Raw genomic sequence first — 19,809 nt, forward strand, 5'->3', positions numbered from 1 at the left:
AGGAGCTGACTGCTAAGGTCAAGAGGGAATAATGTTTGCTGCAACAGAGTCTCCATGGACCTCCACTCCATATTAAAGATGAATTTGCAGTCTCGTCCATTTCAGTAAATGGGATTCTTCTTCGAGTGATTGCCTATGTGCATTCCAATAGGTGTGTGTGCATGTCGCATGCACGATTGCCAGAAGCTTTTCCCTAGCGGTACCCATCAGGTCGACAGTGGAGACCCCTAGAGTGGTGCCCTCATGGCAATGTATATATGACCCTGCCGACCCGCCACCCATTCAGTTCCTTCTTATCGCCCGTGACGGTCGTTGGAACAGCTTAGTGCTTGCTCGCAAGTTACTTAGCCTAGTGGTTTCCTTTGTCTTCAGTGTAGATAGTTATTCAAGTTGTTAATAGTTGTAGTTATTGTTCTCCCAGCGGGTTCCCCCGCCCCCCTTCGTTCTACTCTCCCTGGCACTGGGGCATGCCTTGGCCGCAGGGGTTTAAAGCGTGTGAGAGGTGTAGGAAGCCTATGCCCACAAGTAAGCTGCATGCCGATTGTCTTAAGTGTCTCGGCGAGGGCCACCAAACAGATAAGTGCCCTATTTGCAGGGGCTTTAAACCCAGAACAAAGAAAGAGCGGGACTACTGCCTGAAACTCCTTTTGGTGGAGTCAGCCCTTCAGCCGCAGATGGAACCGACTCCAGTCTCCTCAGTATGCAGTGCGCCAGCCTCGGTGCGGGATGTCCCGGCACTGAGGAAGGACCCGGCAAGGAGCCACTGGCACCGTTCCCCAGCACACAATGCCAGTGCCTCGCGTAGGCACCAATCCCATTCTCCAGTGCCACATAAGAAAAAGAAGCCAGACAGAGGCTGTTCCCCTGTCAGGAAGCTGAAGTGTGATCACAGTGGGGTGTGTCCTCCAGTTGGACACCCCCGGCAAGGCCCTCAAGAGCCAACGCTGTCAGTGTAGGCCCGGCTGCAAAGCCCTTGAGTCTGGCGGGAATAAATTTTCCTACCCATGGGCAATTGGAGGAAGAGCTTGACCTCCCCTCCACTCCGGACACCTATGAGGCAGCCTGCAACCTCATTGATATGATGTCACAGTACCCGGCCCCGCATGTGTGAGATCCGGGCCTGCAGACTCAGCTACCGGCGTTGGTACCAACCGTAGCAGAGTGCCCGGCACCGAGGGGCGCTGCTATACCACCAACAACTTTGCCTTCGATGTCGGTACCTATAATGGCAGCACCGATGATGGCGGTTCCGATGGCTACGGCACCATTGGGGACAGCGATGCCGGCACCGATGATGGCACCACCACTACTCCAGCACCGTGGTAAACCCATGATGCTATGGCGCCAGTGTTTATCCCCTCGCTACCGTTCTCCGGCACCATCGGGCTCCACTCCACCGTGGTTGGCATTGGAGTCGAGGCCGAATCTTCACGGTCCCGATGCAGTCATTACCGATCTCAGTCCTGACATCGTTCCCGGCACCATCGGCTGGTGGAGCAAGAGATGCCCATAGCCACTTGGCCACCCCAATGGCAAGGCACAGTACAATGGCCCTTTTGGACCCCCTGGGCCTATCATCAGACACAAGGCCAAGGGTCTAGACCGGTGTCGGGGCCCCGTGCCCCTCTATCAGCATCATCAACGGCACGCCGCTCCCCTAAGGCACCGGAGGACCCTACACGGGATGTGACTGTCGATCAGCCACAGCTGCCACTCCACCAACAATAGAGGCCACTCAGCGGGTCATTGTCAGGCCTCCTGAGTTACCATGTCTGGCCTCTAGACAGCCGGAGGGGCAGGAGGACCCGGTTCTGGGAACGTCTTCCTCCTCTTCGCCTGATGAGGCTGTGGCAGGCACATCCACCGCTTTACCACCAATGGCTGTCAAGGACCTACTTAGGAGGGTGGCAATTAACCTTAACCTCCAGGCGGAGGAAGTTGCCAAGGACTTAGACCCCATAGTAAATATCCTCGCCCCGGAGGGTCCCTCTAGGGTTGCATTGCCCCTCATAAAGTCTATCCAGACCACCACCAACGTGCTTTGGCAGACTCCAGCCTCTATACTACTGACGGCTGAGGGTGTGGAGAGAGATTACTTTGTACCACAAAAGGGCTGTGAGCACCTTTTTACACACCCCCAGCCAGGTATGTTGGTCGTAAACACTGTAAATCATAGGGAGCGGCAGGGTCAACTGGGTTCTGTTCCTAAGTCACGTGACACAAAGAAGCTGGACCTCTTCAGCTGTAAAGTCTATTCAACTGGGGGTCTCCAGCTTCGAATAGCTAACCAACAGGCAGTGCTAGGCTGATACGCCTTTAATTCCTGGTCAGTATTGGCCAAGTTCCAGGAGTTATTCCTGACTGATTCACGTAGGGAGTTCAGAGCCCTCCTGGAGGAAGGCAGGGTGGTCTCTAGAACTGCTCTTCAAGCAGCCCTCGATGGGGCGGATTCAGCAGCTAGAGCTATGGCCACCGCCATCACTATGAGACATAGTGCATGGCTCCAGGTCTCGGGTATCCCTCCTGAGGTCCAAAATACCTTCCCTTTGTCCGTGAGGACCTGTTTGCCCAAAATACAGACAAACGTTTACGCAGCCTCAAGGACTCACGGGCCACGCTAAGATCACACCCCTACACCTCAGAGAAGACCTTTTAGGCCTCAGCCCCCATCTCGCTTCTACCAAGGACCCCCTAGGTGGGACCCGCCTAGAAGGGGGGGGCAGAAACAATAGGAGGCACCCACAGCCCTCTTTGGGCCAAGGCCAGCGTTCGACTAAACAGCTCCCTGGCCCTAAGCCTAACTTTTGAAGTTACGCACGAGGACGGCGCACCAGTCGCCTTACCGGATCCTTCCCGTCCCATTGTGAACCAACTCTCCCGCTTCTACTGGGCTTGGGCTCAGATCATGTCAGATTGCTGGGTCCTCTGCATGGTAGGGGCAGGATATTCTATCCAATTCTGCTCCCTACCGCACTCCCAACCCCCTTCCCCGTCCCTCATGAGCAACTTCTTTTACAGGAGGTTCAGTTGCTTCTAGCACTAGGGGTGATAGAGGAGGTCCCTCAGGAATTCAGGGGCAAGGGTTTCTACTCCCATTATTTCCTTATCCCCAAAGCCAAGGGGGGGCTTTGGCCTATCCTGGACCTGCGAGACCTCAACTCATACATAAAAAAAGGTGAAGTTTCACATGGTCTCTCTGGCCACCATCATTCCCTCAATGGAGCCGGGAGACTGGTACGCCACCCTCGACTTGAAGGATGTGTATTTCCATATTTCAGTTATCCCTTCTCACAGGCATTTTCTCAGGTTCATAGTCAGTGGCCATCACTACCAGTTCAGGGTGCTTCCGTTCAGCCTTTCTACCGCCCCTCGGGTTTTCACCAAGTGTATGGCGGTAGTGGCAGTGTTTGTCCACAGGCGCCAGGTCCAGGTTTTCCCATACCTGGACGACTGGCTTCTCAAGGCAGCATCCCAAAGAAGGGTAGTGCAGCATGTATCCCTGATCAGGGACAAGTTCCTCAGGCTGGGCCTTACACTGAATGTACCCATGTCTATCCTGACCCCCACTCAGAGGATAGAGTTCATTGGAGCCCTCCTGGACTCTACGGTCATGAGGGCATTCCTCCCAGAGCTACACTTCAAAGCAATCTCTGACATTATTCATACCCTCCTTCGTTTCCCAACCAGCACAGCCAGAAACTGTATGGGGCTTCTGGGACATATGGCAGTCTGCACATACGTAGAGCGACACACCAGGCTCCGCCTTCGACCTCTACAAGCGTGGCTAGCACAGGTGCACAGGCAGGGCAGGGATCCATTGGACTCAGTAGTGACCCTCCCCCCGCGAATACTCAGCTCCCTCCACTGGTGGCTCCATCCTCAGATGGTCTGTGTGGGAGTACCTTTCGCAAAGCCCCAACTGACGATTGTCCTGGTTACGGACGCTTTGGCGCTCAGTTGGGGAGCTCATCTGGGCATTGTCAGAACCCAAGGCTCTGGTCCCAGGCAGAGCTGTCGCTGCACATCAATGTCCGAGAGTTGAGAGTGGTTCGCCTGGCATGCCAGACGTTCCAGAGCCGTCTCCAGGACAGGTGCGTATCAGTACTCACAGACAACACCGCAGCGATGTTTTATATAAACAAACAGGGTGGTGCTCACTCCTCTCCCCTCTGTTGGGAAGCCCTCGCCCTGTGGGTTTTTTGCATCACACACTCCATACACCTGCAGGCGTCATACCTTCCTGGGGTGCAGAACGAGCTGGCAGACTGCCTCAGCCACTCATTCCAGGGACACGAGTGGTCCCTCAGATCAGATATCACCCACTCAATTTTCCAGAAATGGGGCTTTCCCCATACAGACCTGTTTGCCATGCAAGGCAACAGGAAGTGCCAGAGGTTCTGCTCCTTCCTGAACCACAGGCCAGGCTCCATTGCTGACGCCTTTCACCTATCTTGGGCGGGGCACGCAATGTATGCATTCCCACCATTCCCCCTCATACACAGAGTGCTCCTCAAGGTTCGCCAGGACAGGGCCTCGTTGATCCTGATAGCACCAGTGTGGCCCCGCCAGCACTGGTTCACCGTATTGCTGAACCTTTCAGTGGTCACACCAATAGCGCTCCCCATTTGCCCATCCCTAAATTTCGCAGGACCACGGCCAGCTGTAGCACCCCAACCTGGGGTCCCTCCACCTCACAGCTTGGAAACTCCATGGTTGAACCCTTTGGAACTTCAGTGCTCGAACTCGGTCAGGGAAGTCCTGTAGGGAAGCAGAAAACCCTCCACTCGAGCCACATATCTCACCAAGTGGAAGGGTTTCTCCATTTGGTCCCAACAAAGAGGATCTGAACCACAATCAACCCCAATTCCCTTGTCCTAGACTACCTCTTGGACCTCAAGCGCCAAGGGTTGGGGATATCATCCCTAAGGGTACACCTGGTGGCCATTTTGGCCTTCCCCCCCAGGAATGCTGGGGGGATCAGTATTCAGTAACCCTATGGTGGGCAGGTTCCTTAAGGGCTTTGACAGACTTTACCCATCTGTATGTCGGCCCATTCCCCCCTCCTAGGACCTGAACCTGGTCCTATCCTCTCTCATGAGGCCTCCCTTTGAGCCTATGGCTACCTGCCCTCTCTCCTATCTGTCCTGGAAGGTGGCCTTCCTAGTAGCTATAACCTCTGCGAGGAAGGTGTCCGAGCTCAGAGCCCTGACCTCCAAACCCCTGTACACTGTGTTTTATAAAGACAAGGTGCAGCTATGCCCGCACCCTGCATTTTTGCCCAAAGTGGTCTCCCAGTTTCATGTGAACCAGGATATATTCTTGCCTGTGTTCTTCTCTAAACCCCATGCCACCAGCAGGGAGCGCATGTTTCACACCTTAGATTTTAGACAGGCCTTAGCCTTTTACACTGAACGCACAAAGCCATTCCGTAAATCACCACAGTTTTTTATTGCAATTGCAGAAAGGATGAGGGGGTTTCCTATCTCATCATGGATCATGTCCTGCATCAGGACGTGCTATGACCTGGCTAAAATTCCAGCTCCGCCTATTACAGTGCATTCCACCAGAGCGCAAGCGACGTCTGTTGCTTTCCTGGCGCAGGTCCCTATCCTGGACATCTGCAAGGCAGCAGCGTGGTCTTCAGTCCACACCTTCATTTCCCATTACGCCATTACCAGCAGGTGAGGGATGCTGCTGCTTTTGGTTTGGCAGTCCTTCAATCAACAGTCAGGTGAACTCCAACCCCTCCTCTGGAGTAACCACTTGGATGTCACTTATTGGGAATGCACATGAGCAATCACTCAAAGAAGAAAAAAATGGTTACTCATCTCTCGTAACTGTTGTTCTTCGAGATGTGTTGCTCACGTCCATTCCAAATCCCGCCTGCCTCCCCACTGTCGGAGTCTTCCGGCAAGAAGGAACTGAATGAGTGGCGGATCGGCAGGGTCATATATACATCACCATGAGGGCGCCACTCTAGGGGTCTCCACTGCCAACCCGATGGGTACCACTGGGGGAAAAGCTTCCGGCAATCATGCATGCGGCGCGCCCACACACCTATTGGAATGGACATGAGCAACGCATCTCGAAGAACAACAGTTACGAGAGGTGAGTAACCGTTTTTTCAGTCCTCTGGCTTTTGTTTTTCCCCCAACGTAACGTTTAGTTAGTCAAAGTTTTAGGGTACTTAAATGGACTTATGAGTGCATGGCCATGTGTTATGCGAGAATAAATGCACTGAGAAATGCTCCAGACAGTTGTGCTTTGGCTGTGTCTTAGGTGTTGTCTCCCAGATGTGATATTGGAACACTGAATCTTAAAAGGAAACAGAAAAAATTAAAGGAGCCAGTGCCAAATGGAAAGAAGAGAGGGACCAGGCTGGAGAGTCTTTGTGATCTGGAAAGAGCTCTGTGTGAGAGTAAGGAGACTGCCTCTGCGGTATGTATTAAACTTGGAAATACAGGCTCCTCTTAGGGCTTTTTCCCCACTTGATTTTATATCCTACTTGCATCTCTACTGTCTCCCTGCTGCCCAGCTTCTCTCCCAGCTCTCCACAAGGGGGTGTAGAATTTTGAGGAGTCTTGTGGTGTTGCTAAGTCTTGCCCCCTCTTCAGTTCTGCCTCTAGCGATGGAAGAAGCAGTCAATTTGGCTTTTTCTCACTAGTTTGTTTTTCTATATTTTAGATTTTATTTCTGTATTTGGGCGATAGCAATCTCATTTCTGATAGCTGCTTTCAACTACTTGAAAGGGGGTTCCAAAGAGGATGGATCTAGGCTGTTCTCAGTGGTAGCAGATGAAAGAACAAGGAGTAATGGTCTCAAGTTGCAGTGGGGGAGGTTTAGGTTGGATATTAGGAAACACTATTTCACTAGGAGGGTGGTGAGGTACTGGAATGGGCTACCTAGGGAGGTGGTGGAATCTCCTTCCTTAGAGGTTTTTAAGGTCAGGCTTGACAAAGCCCTGTTTGGGATGATTTAGTTGTGGATCGGTCCTGCTTTGAGCAGGGGGTTGGACTAGATGACCTCCTGAGCTCCCTTCCAACCTTGATATTCTATGATTCTATTATTTCAGTTTATATCTCCTCTCTTCAGCCTGGGAATCACCAGGGTACTGAAGCTCCAGCTCTCTGGTGCAGCATCTCTCTACTGGACTTTGTCTTTCCACTCTTTCCCTCACCCCTGACCCAGCACACACACATGCAGAATTGCTCTGTGCGTTCCTAGCAAAGTCAAAGAGGTGCTAGATTTGTGAGGTTGCCTTTCAGAAGCTTCTGAGGGCAATCTCTGCTCTGCCTACTACTAGCTAGGTGACCTTCCTTTTGCCAGGACATAAAGCTGTGAGTCAAACCAACACATCAGGGCCTTATGATGCCTCCTTCCACTGTGGGCAAGCTCAACCAAGAGCAGCAGGTTTCCTTCAGAAAGGATTCCCACTCCTGTTCATATCAGAGATGCTTTCCAAATTCAAGGTTGCTTCTTCTGTGAAGCTCTGTTTCAGGTTCAGAAGATGAATTGGTTTGTGGCCTGCGAAGTAGGGGCACAGCAGCTCAGCCAGAGAAACTGGTTCTAAGTCTGAGGTAGAAAAGGGTTTCCCTCACAGCAAGGAGTGCTTTGGGTAATCTGTGCCCAGGCAAGAAGCATATAACATCTCCATTTCATAGAATCATAGAATATCAGGGTTGGAAGGGACCTCAGGAGGTCATCTAGTCCAACCTCCTGCTCAAAGGAGGACCAATCCCCAACTAAATCATCCCAGCCAGGGCTTTGTCAAGCCGGGCCTTAAAAACCTCTAAGGAAGGAGATTCCACCACCTCCCTAGGCAACCTATTCCAGTGCTTCACCACCCTCCTAGTGAAAAAGTTTTTCCTAATATTCAACCTAAACCTCCCACACTGCAACTTGAGACCGTTACTCCTTGTTCTGTCATCTGCTACCACTGAGAACAGTCTAGATCCATCCTCTTTCGAACCCCCTTTCAGGTAGTTGAAAGGTCGGAGAAGCCTGTAAGATGAACTCCTTAGTGGGCTCTCCCCAGGTGAACTCCCAGGCCAACACCCTCTGTTAGCCTCTCCGCTGTTCGCAACTGGCTGCCTTTTTTTATAAGGCTGCTGGCTTGAAGCAGTTGTCCCGGCTCAAAGCCTTACCCTCCACTCAATCAACCAGGCCCACTCAAGGCCCACCTGGAACAAAGCACTCCCATTTCTCATGCATCATTGGATGACTGCAGTAGGTGAGAAATCCATATATATATACAAAATGCGACTTGATTTACTGAACAAAGACCAAGTTACTAGGTCTTCCAGATTTTCTTTCAGACTTTCAAGCCCCCTATTGGGCTCTTCACATAATCTGGATTTGCTCCAATGCCTATCCTTGGGTGGGTGGATTCCAGAGAAATTACATTGAAGCACAGGGACCCCTCCCTGTTGGGACAGAAAGACAGCAACTCCTAAGAAACCTTAAAAAACCCAAATCCACACACACATTACTCTTCTTTTTTTTTTTCTTCCCAGAGTTCTGCTCTTGAGGAGGGCAAACTCTGAATCACCACTAGAGCTGGACAGTCAGGAAAGATTCCTGTGCCTGAACACTTCAGTAGTTTAGTTTGCAAACTGGCAAAACAGAAGAAGGTCTAAACATTGATTGAATATTTTTGCTTACAAACCAAAACCCTATTGAATACAGGGTTTCTCCTACTCTCATCCTTTGAGGACATCATAGGATCTGAATGTGAACCTCCAGTTAGAACAAACAAAAAGGAAATTTCATACAACATAAAAAGAAAAGGAGTACTTGTGGCACCTTAGGTATTAATACAACATAGGTATTAATTCTCAATAGCCCTACCAACCTCAATAGCAGTAGCACTACCAGGAAGGGGACTTTGTACCAAAAGATCTTATAAAGCTTAAGTGAGGGCACCCTATTCTGAGATTTCAAAGCCACAACAGCAGCCCCATGGATTATCCTGTCATTAAAGAAGAAAATAGATATGGCGGCAACAAAGTGTCTCTACGCACTTCTGGAAGAGGAGCATTGGCATGTTTATAACACTCTTCAGTAGAGTCTAACCCACTTAGAACGATATTGGGATGTGACTGCCAAGACAGTCTAGGCAATTTCCTGTATTCCTCAGCCCTTATCAAATAGTAGTGTATTGCTCTTGTAACATCCAATGTGCTTCCCTGGATTGTTACTTCTAGCCACCATATAAATTCTTCTTCAACTGCTTGCTAATGTCGATTCCATTGTAGGTGTGTGCATGACCATGTGCGTGTTCATCGGAGACTTTTGCCTTAGCGGTATCTGTAGGGCAGGCTGTGGCGCCCTATGGAGTGGCACACTCCTGCTGCGGTGTATCAGGCCCCATTGGCACATAGTGGACACTTGGAGCGCCTCTGTCCCTTGCTTTGCAAGCAGTCAGTGGTTTTCTCTCCTATCTCAGCCTTGTTCTTCTAGCTGTAAATAGTTTAATTGTTTGTTAGTCAGTTGTTAAGTAGCTGTTAAGTGTTTAGTCAGACATTGCCCCAGGTGGTGCATGTCCCGGTCTCTGGGTTTTAAACCTTGCTCCACATGTAACAGACCTATGCCTGTTAGTGACCCGCATGAGAGTTGTGTAAGCTGCCTTGGGGAATCCCACATAAAAGAGCACTGTCGCATCTGTAAGAACTGTGCTTACACAGAACTCAGACACAGAGAGCACGACATGTGTCTCGGGGCCTTCCTGATGCAGGCTGCCCTAAGCCCAGCTTTGGAGCCGGCACATCCTGACACGGCACCCAGCACTTTGTCTTCTGTGTGTAGCGCACCCCTGTCACTGGGCTTTTCCCGGCACTGAGCCCCATTGCTGGTGCCGAAGGAAAAAACAAAGAAGTCGGCACCAAGCAAGCCCGACTAGCAGGCTCTGGGTAAAGAACCCAGTTGGGCCTTACACCCACTGCAGACCCGCAAAAGGGCTCAGCCCGGCGGAGTTCTTCCCCACAAAAGGACCCACCACCAACTCCAGGGAGCGGTAAAGGGGCCCAAGCTGAAGGCACAGCTGACCTCCTCTCAGCTCCCAGCGCCTGAAGATTTAAGAGCACCCCCACCACAGCCAGCACCGTGTGCAGCAATGGAACCGGCTATGGCTCCCTGCGAGGACAAGCCTGCCAAGCAAGGCCTCGCACAAGACAGCGAGCACTACCGATCTCCGGAGCCATGACAGAGCCCTAGGTTGCCACGTTCTTAGTCTCCATGTTGGCTCAGGACTCTGGCTCGCCACTACGAATCATTAACAACGCGCACCCAATCCCTGTCTATGCACTGTGGCTCGCCCAGGCGTAGACAATCTCCTCGGCGCCAGTCTTCGTCGCGCTGTTGGTCACCATCGCTGAGACCTTGAGGTCTCTCCCTGATCCAGCGTCACTCTCCCTACTCCCGGCATCAGTCGGACCACTCCCGGCACCAGTTGCCGGCAGCAAAGGTGAGCTGTCAGACCCAGGCCTCGATTGCAGGGGGTGACAACTTCTCCGGCTTAGAGGTGGAGTTCACCCCTTGCCCAGACAGCAATGTGATTGAGCTCCGGAGAGTGCACCCGCGGCATTGGAATTAACACCCTGATTCGACTTACGACAATTGGTTTATGACACTCGGTCCTGCAATGGAGTGGATTGTGATTCTGAGTTACGACATTTCAACTTACGATGCAATCTTCAGGAATCAATTGTGTCGTAAGTCCGAGGACTGCCTGTATTCTGCCAAAAAACATCTGTTAGTGTTAACGGCCAATATAGCAACTGTGTTTTCTAAACAGACAAGGAAAGGTGTATTCCTTACCACTGTGCCAGGAGGCAGTTCTACTTTGGGAGTTCTGTATAACCAACTCAGTTTCCTCAAAACTGCTTACCTCTCAGGGGAGCACAAAACATTGGCAGATCACCTAAGCAAGTCTTTCTCCCCTCACCACAAATGGTCACTATGTCCAGACATAGCCAGATCCATCTTCCAGCTGTGGGGAACTCCACAAGTGGACCTGTTCGCAACAAAGGCAAACAGAAAATGCCATCAGTTTTGCTCCCGAGAGGGTCACAGCACTGGATCTTTGGATGCTTTTCTGTTATCATGGATGAACTCCCTGCTGTATGCCTTTACTCCGATAGCCCTATTTGAGGCCAAGCGGGTTCATGGTTGCCTCATATTAATAGCACCAGCATGGCTTTGACAACACTGCTTCTCAACCATGTTAGCAAGGCCTCCTCTACCAATCCCGTTAGATTCAGACGTGAATTCTCAGGAACATGGCTGTCTGTCCCATCCCAACCTATAGGCCTTCCACTTGACAGAGTGGATGCTTCGTGGCTAACACCACTAGAAATGACTTTCTTGAAAAACATTGAGGAGGTGCTTCTGAACAACAGAGAGCCTTCAACTAGGTGTACTTACCTGGCCAAATAAAAATATTTTTCTATCCAGTCTGAATAGAGAAGTGTCTCTCCAGTGCAGGCTTAACCATTTTTTTGGATTATCTCTTGCACCTAAAAGAAGCAAGGCCTGACAGTTCCATTAAAGTACATTTGGCAGTGATTTCAGGGTTCCACCCTCCAGTGAGTAGTAGATTGCTTTTTTCCACCTCTTTGTGAAAGTGGCATTTCTGGTTGTCATAATCTCAGCAAGGAGAATGGGTGAATTGAGAGCCTTGAGTCCAGAATCTCCTTATATTTTTCCGTAAGGATAAAGTTTACCTCTGCCCTCACCCAAAATTATTAACATAGGTCATTTCCAATTTCCACATGAATCAGGCAATTTACTTCTCAACATTTTTCCTGAAGCCTCATAGAATCATAGAATAACAGAGTTGGAAGGGACCTCTGGAGGCCATCAAGTCCAACCCCTTGCCCAGAGCAGGACCAATCTCCACTAAATCATCCCAGCCAGGGCTTTGTCAAGCCTGGCCTTAAAAACTTCTAAGGAAGGGGATTCCACCACCTCCCTAGGTAACTCATTCCAATGTTTCACCACCCTCTTAGTGAAAAAGTTTTTCCTAATATCCAACCTAAACCTCCCCCCCTGCAACTTGAGACCATTACTCCTTGTCCTGTCATCTGCTATCACTGAAAATAGTCTAGATCCATCCTCTTTGGATCCACCTTTCAGGTAGTTAAAAGCAGCTATCAAATCCCCCCTCATTCTTCTCTTCCGTAGACTAAACAATCCCAGTTCCCTCAGCCTCTCCTCATAACTCATGTGTTCCAGTCCCCTAATGATTTTTGTTGCCCTTCGCTGGACTCTCTCCAATTTCTCCACATCCTTCTTGTAGTGTGGGGCCCAAAACTGGACACAGTTCTCCAGATGAGGCCTCACCAATGTCGAATAGAGGGGAACGATCACGTCCCTCGATCTGCTGGCAATGCCCCTACTTATACACCCCAACATGCCGTTGGCCTTCTTGGCAACAAGGGCACACTGTTGACTCATATCCAGCTTCTCGTCCACTATCACCCCTAGGTCCTTCTCTGCAGAACTGCTGCCTAGCCATTCGGTCCCTAGTCTGTAGCGGTGCATTGGATTCTTCCGTCCTAAGTGCAGGACTCTGCACTTGTCCTTGTTGAACCTCATCAGATTTCTTTTGGCCCAATCCTCTAATTTGTCTAGGTCCCTCTGTATCCTATCCCTACCCTCCAGCGTATCTACCACTCCTCCCAGTTTAGTGTCATCTGCAAACTTGCTGAGGGTGCAATCCACACCATCCTCCAGATCATTAATGAAGATATTGAACAAAACTGGCCCCAAGACCGACCCTTGGGGCACTCTGCTAGATACCGGCTGCCAACTGGACATGGAGCCATTGATCACTACCTGTTGAGCCCGACAATCTAGCCAACTTTCTACCCACCTTGTAGTGCATCCATCCGGTCCATACTTCTTTAACTTGCTGACAAGAATACTGTGGGAGACAGTGTCAAAAGCTTTTCTAAAGTCGAGGAATAACACGTCCACTGCTTTCCCTTCATCCACAAAACCAGTTATCTCATCATAGAAGGCAATTAGATTAGTCAGGCATGACTTTCCCTTGGTGAATCCATGCTGACTGTTCCTGATCACTTTCCTCTCGTCTAAGTGCTTCAGAATTGATTCCTTGAGGATATGCTCCATGATTTTTCCGGGGACTGAGGTGAGGCTGACTGGCCTCACACGCATACAGATGAGCAGAAGCTTCATTGCTATATGTGAAGAGAGCACTGGTCTTCCACTTGGACCGCACCAGACCCTTTAAGATCCTCAATGCAGTTATTTGTTTGCAGATGGGGTGAAAGGCAAACTGATTTCCATTCAGAGGACTCTTGCGTTTGTTTGTACTACCAGTTAGCTGTGTCACACCACCTCTTGAATATTGGCTCATTTGACCAAAGCAGAAGCAGCTGTGTGTCTGTTCTGAAGAAAAAAAGGTGAGGGAGAAGATGGCCAACGTTAGCATTGCTAGGTTGCATATGTTAGCTTTCCATCTGTAGTTCTGAGTCTGAAACTTAAGTCAGTTCTGGGTACAACTTCAAATTCTAGGGGTATGGCTCTAAGTCATCATCCATTCCCACTTGGGGCCCTCCCGGATCTGAAAAGGACTTTTACTGTGGTGGCTGATGGTCTGTTTCTGAGAACTCCTTGGATCTGAGTAAAGGACTGATGTGGGTGAGAGAGAGAAAGGCATCATCCGCTCCTAGATCTACATCCCCTTCACCTGAAAAAATGTGAAAGCAGAAGAGAGTTTCTCCAGGTCCATCTTTGCCTCCTCCAAAGACTGTTACAGGATCACCTGGCAGATCTGTTTTACATTTTGTCTGTTCATCCTCCACCGTCCTTGCTGTCTCCAGTGAGGTCGACAGTGGATCTGAGGTTGGATCATCAGTTATAGGAGGGTAGAAAAAGAGTTAAGAGACCTGAACTGTCAAAACTTGTGCCACCTAAATCTGCGTTTCCTCAGTCTTTTGGACAGTTTGACATATTCTACAGATATGTTTTTGGGATATGTTTCCCAGCTATTGGAGATCAGTCCTGGACTCCATGGCTTTATTGGGTTATGAGGGGACAGTGAGGCCCTGAGTAAAAAGCAAACCCAAATCAATACTCGTTCACCACCAGTCCTCCCATAGGGCATCCTTGCCCTATCCTTTGTGCTTAGTTTCCAAAGTCTGTACCTTTGCCTTACTCAATCCTTGGGAGTCTAACTGTTCCTCCCCAGTGGGTGTTCCAGCTAACAGGCTCATCTCTCCACAACCCTGCTGGCAAAGCTCCCTTCAGGCAGAGCTCCATCCTTCTTCAGGGCCAGTCAGCCCTGAACTGAGCCAGGCTTGGCACTGGCTGCAGGTGTAGTGGGACTGGGCTAGCTGGGCTCATAAGCTTTCCCTTAACCCCTTCTCTACTGGTATAGGGCCTCCCTACCCCATCACATATGGGTGCCCAGTGCAGTTTTTTCACAGGACTCAGGCATGAGTGCAATCTGCCAATACCTTTTGGTCAGATCTAAGGTGGTAATGTACTCCACCTCACCGAGCTGATCCAGCAGTTCATCAATGTGTGGCATAGGGTATGCCTTAAATTTTAACACAGCATAGACTTTCCTGAAATCTTTCAAAAACACGTGCCCCCTTCAGGGTTAAGGACCCAGCACCATTGGTAGAGCCATGATCAGCAAACATGGTCCGCGGATATTCACATCCACAGATGCTAATATCTGCAGTTGTGCAGGGCTCTAACTATTGGGCTTCTCCAGTCACTAAACAGCTCCTTTATTTCTCCCAGCTGACTGAAGCTCTTGCTTCATGGTTACACTCATTTTTTTAGGGAAGGGGACGGGGGTCATGGATTTTCGCAGACCGGGTGTCTGGGTTTGGTCTGGATGTGATGGGAAATTAGATGGGTTTGCCTGGGCTGCGAAGGAAATACTGTGGAGAAATCAGTGATCAATTGCTAGGTCTGGACCCTGTGTTCTGGAGTGAGGTTGCTATTTGGAAGTTAGTCCCTACCTTTACTAAATATTATGGTTTGGATTTGGTTTCAAGAGCAGATGCTAGATTTGGTAGAGCAATGCTTTAATCATTGATTAATTAGGACTCTATTCCCTTCTCCTGAGTTTTCACCACTGTTTGCCAAACTATCCATATGCGTGGATTTGCAGAACCACTCAAAGAAGAAGAAATGAAGGTTCCATACTTGTAACTGAAGTTCTTCTACATGACTCTACATCTTTAGATTTCCCACCCACCTTCTCCACTTTCTCGAGTTCTGTTATGGTTTCTCTGGGTTAGCGGCAGAAAGAACTGAGGTGGTAGAGGGCACAGTACCCCCTTATATAGCATTGCCTTCAGAACATTTGGAAATGATGAGAGGGGCTGAAGGAGTCACACGTGCGCTCTAATGGGTACTGATTGAAGAAAGTTCTACTGTTGGGCTGCACTGGGCGGCATGTTACCCATAAATGTGAATATGCAGTCATCTTAAAGAACTCTGGTTACAAGTAACCAACCTTCACTTACCTATGGAGGATGTTTGTATGAGCACAGCTCATATTAGAACAGATATTATCAAAATTCGCCAGACCCTGGCAGTAATTCACACCCATGGTGTTCTGTATTGAACATCAAGAAGAGCTCTCTGAACCACCAGTCCTAAAGAACTGCTCACATTGAGATTGAAATTCTCATGGTTCTAGTTAAAATATTCCCATCACAGAAAAGCTTTATGAAGATCAAAAACTTCATAACATCATTGGCTTCTCAGCAGCATTCATCTGTATCCCAGTATTTCTGGTAGCTGGGATTGATAGTGCCATGCATCCCTGGGGTGAGAGTCCATATGAGGCATTTCTGGAAGTTCCTGTTCAAGATGTGGAACTGCTCGCCATAAGTCGTGCAGAATCAGGTGTCAGATCCTGACCATATTCTGATGTTCCTTTGCAGATGGCTGAGTCCCAAGAACACGCTGAAAGTCAACCCTTTTGTTCTTGTTCCAAACCTTTGGATACTCACTAGAAGCAAGCCTCTCAGGCTGGGGAGTGGGGTCTAGAAATATCTTCTGAGGACACCACCTGCTGGTTCATTTTGATAGTACCACCCGTGGCATGCTTGAATAAACACTAGAAATTCAGAGGGCCTCTTGAAAGCAATGGAAATAATGTTCTGGGCAGAGAAGAGTCTCCGGGTCACATAAAGGGTACCTTGAAACAGAAGGAAGAAAAGAGAACAGATGTCATCATCCTTTTAATACCCAACTGGCCCAGAAGGCATAGTTTTCAGGCCTGACATAGCCAGCCAGCCAACCCACTGCAGAATGACACTTGAATGGACTGTGAATTATGGGTCCTTTTACATTGGACCCCAATTATCTGTGAATGACAGCCTACGCATCAAAAGAGAAGTATAGTTTATCAGTGCTTATTCTCTGGTATTCACAGAGTACTCCAGCAGGAAAACTTGTTACATAATAACATAAGAACGGCCATACTGGGTCAGACCAAAGGTCCATCTAGCCCACTATCCTGTCTTCCAACAGTGTCCAATGCCAGGTACTCCAGAGGGTGTGAACAGAACAGGTAATCAAGTGATCCATTCTATCGCCCATTCCCAGCTTCTGGCAAACAGAGGCAAGGGACAACATCCCTGCCCATCTGGCTAATGGCCATTGATGGACCTATCCTCCATTACTTTATCTAGTTCTTTTTTGAACCCTGTTATAGTCTTGGCCTTCACAACATCCTCTGGCAAAGAGTTCCAGATTGACTGTGTGTTGTGTGAAGAAATACTTCCGTTTGTTTGTTTTAAACCTGCTGCCTATTAATTTCATTTGGTGGCCTCTAGTTCTTGTGTTATGAGAAGTAGTAAGCAACACTTCCTTATTTTCCACACCAGTCATGATTTTATAGACCTCGATCATATCTCCCCTTAGTCTTCTCTTTTCCAAGCTGAAAAGTCCCAATCATATTAATATCTGCTCATGCGGAAGCTGTTCCATACTCCTAATCATTTTTGTTGCCCTTTTCTGTACCTTTTCCAAGGCCAGGATATCTTTTTTGAAATGGGGTGACCACATCTACACACAGTATTCAAGATGTGGGCGTACCATGGATTTATATAAGGCAATATTATATTTTCTGTCTTATTATCTATCCCTTTCTTAATGATTCCCACAATTGTTAGCTTTTTTGACTGTCGCTGCACATTGCGTGGATGTTTTCAGAGAATTATCCACAATGACGCCAAGATCTCTTTCTTGAGTGGTAACAGCTAATTTAGACCCCATCATTTTATATGTATTGTTGGGATTATGTTTTCCAAGGTGCATTACTTTGCATTTATCTACATTGAATTTGATCTGCCATTTTGTTGCCCAGTCACTCAGTTTTGAGCAATCCTTTTGATCCTGACCATTTATTCCTACCCTTTGTTTCCTATCTTTTAACCAGTTACCAATCTATGATAGGACCTTCCCTCTTATTCCATGATAGCTTACTTTGCTTAAGAGCCTTTGGTGAGGGACCTTGTCAAAGGCTTTCTGAAAATCTAAGTACACTATATCCACTGGATACCCCTTGTCCACATGCTTATTGACCCTCTCAAAGAATTATAGTATATTGGTGAGGCATGATTTCCCTTTACAAAAACCATGTTGACTCTTCGCCAACTAATTCTGTTAATCTATGTGTCTGATAATTCTGTTCTTTACTAAAGTTTCAACCAATTTGCCCGTTACTGAAGTCAGGTTTACTTAATTGCCAGGATCACCTCTGGAGCCCTTTTTAAAAATTGGTGTCACATTAGCTATCCTCCAGTCATTTGGTACAGAAGCTGATTTAAATAATAAGTTACAAACCACAGTAAGTAGTTCTGCAATTTCACATTTGAGTTCCTTTAGGACTCTTGGGTGAATCCCCTCTAGTCCTGGTAACTTGTTACTGTTTCTAGTTTATCAATTTGTTCCAGAACCTCTTCTAATGACACCTCAATCTGGGACAGTTTCTCATTCCACCAAGTTTCTGTGATGCCTATTATATCAATATCCTCATTTAATACAAGGCACTCTAGTTCACCCCTCTTATTATTTAGACTTCTAGCATTTGTATGTAAGCACTTGAAGAATTTGTCACTTTTTAGCACAGTCTGCCATTACATGATGTAATTGAATGGGACTATTTTTCATTTGACTGTTTCTCATCAGATCCTATCCGTATTTTATCATCTTCCATCCTCTCCTTGTTATTAGGCCATCAAGAATCTCCATTAATAAATCCTCCCCTAAGGGATGTCTCTGTCCGAACCACGTGCTCTTCCGCCCCTGTCGGCTTCACCCAGCCCTTAGTTTAAAAACTGCTCTACAACCTTTTTAATTTTAAGTGCCAGCAATCTGGTTCCATTTTGGTTTAGGTGGAGCCCATCCTTCCTGTATAGGCTCCCCCTTTCCCAAAAGTTTCCCCAGTTCCTAATAAATCTAAACCCTTCCTCCCAACACCATCGTCTCATCCACGCATTGAGATCCTGCAGTTCTGCCTGTCTACCTGGCCCTGCACGTGGAACTGGAGGCATTTCAGAGAATGCTACTATGGAGGTCCTGTACTTTAATCTCTTACCTAGTAGCCTAAATTTGGCCTCCAGGACCTCTCTCCTATCCTTCCCTATGTCACTGGTACGTACATATACCACAACTACCGGATCCTCCCCAGCACTACACATAAGTTTATCTAGATGTCTTGAGAGATCCGCAACCTTTGCACCAAGCAGGCAAGTCACTGTGTCGTTCTCCCAGTTGTTGCAAACCCAGCTAACTGTTTCTAATGATTGAATCATTCATTATTAATACAGGTCTCTTCCTAATAACTGGAGTTCCTGCCACCAGAGAGGTATCCTCAGTGCGAGAAGATACCAAAACATCATCTGGAAGGAGGGTCCCAACTATGGGATCGTTTCCATACACTCCAGTTGGATGTTCTTTCCCTGAGACTTGCATCCTCCTCAACAGCACATAGGCTGTCAGACTGGTGGTGGGACTGTTCTACTATGTCCCAGAAAGTCTCATCTGTGTACCTCTACGTCTCCCTTAGCTCCTCCAGTTCAGTCACCCTTGTTTCCAAAGCCCGTACACGTTCTCTGAGAGCCAGGAGCTCCTTGTACCGAATGTACATATATGTAACATGCCCATAGGGCAGGTAATCCTACATGCTGCACTGAGTGCAATAAACTGGATAGCCCCCACTCTACTGCTGGACTTCTGCTTGCATTCTCTTTTTCCTCCTGCAGATCGTTCCTTTGTTGTTTGTTTTGTTTTTATCAGGGGGTGTTTTTGGCCTTAAGTTTAAAGAAGTTTAAAGAATGTTAAGTGTATCTAGCCCCCAGCTCTCCCTCTAAACTCCTTCGCAAAACTTCCCTGTTAGCTGCTCCTATTCGCTAACCTGTTCATTTATCTTGTCAAGTTTCATTTCTGGCACAAGGGAAGCTAGAATCCCAGTTATACTAGAGCTTAGAGCTTCTCCAGGGTGGTTTGGATAACCTTGCAGTAATGCACCATAGCAAGACTGGTGTCAACCCTCAGCAGTGTTTATGCAGTGTTCTGGTTCTTTGATTGAGCAACCTCAAATACCCAGATTCCTCAGACTGATCAGATAGTGCTTGTTACAGGTTTTGTCTGATCTCCCAACACTGTACCTATCTCCAGTTATCCAAGCCCTCAAGGCAGCACATTTCAAACCCATGACATCTAACTTACCCATTCTCTCTCTCTTTCTCCATCAAGGTCTACCTTTCTAAGAGGCATTATCTCCAAAAGGCATGTCTCAGAATTAGTAACTGT

The 19,809-nt window shown here is 48.3% G+C and overlaps 1 protein-coding gene across 6 annotated transcripts in view; it reads left to right on the forward strand.

Annotated features, from left to right (window-relative positions):
- The window catches only part of KDM5B (lysine demethylase 5B), a 179,507-nt gene that overhangs the window by 135,287 nt on the left and 24,411 nt on the right, over positions 1 to 19,809 (forward strand). For all 6 annotated transcript variants that reach the window (XM_073319608.2, XM_073319607.2, XM_073319609.2 and 3 more), the window contains one exon: positions 6,280 to 6,438. In XM_073319608.2, the coding sequence (XP_073175709.2) occupies positions 6,280 to 6,438 (159 nt within the window). The remainder of the gene's footprint in view (positions 1 to 6,279; positions 6,439 to 19,809) is intronic.

This window comes from Lepidochelys kempii, chromosome 21 (assembly GCF_965140285.1).
Source record: "Lepidochelys kempii isolate rLepKem1 chromosome 21, rLepKem1.hap1, whole genome shotgun sequence".
NCBI lineage: Eukaryota > Metazoa > Chordata > Testudines > Cheloniidae > Lepidochelys > Lepidochelys kempii.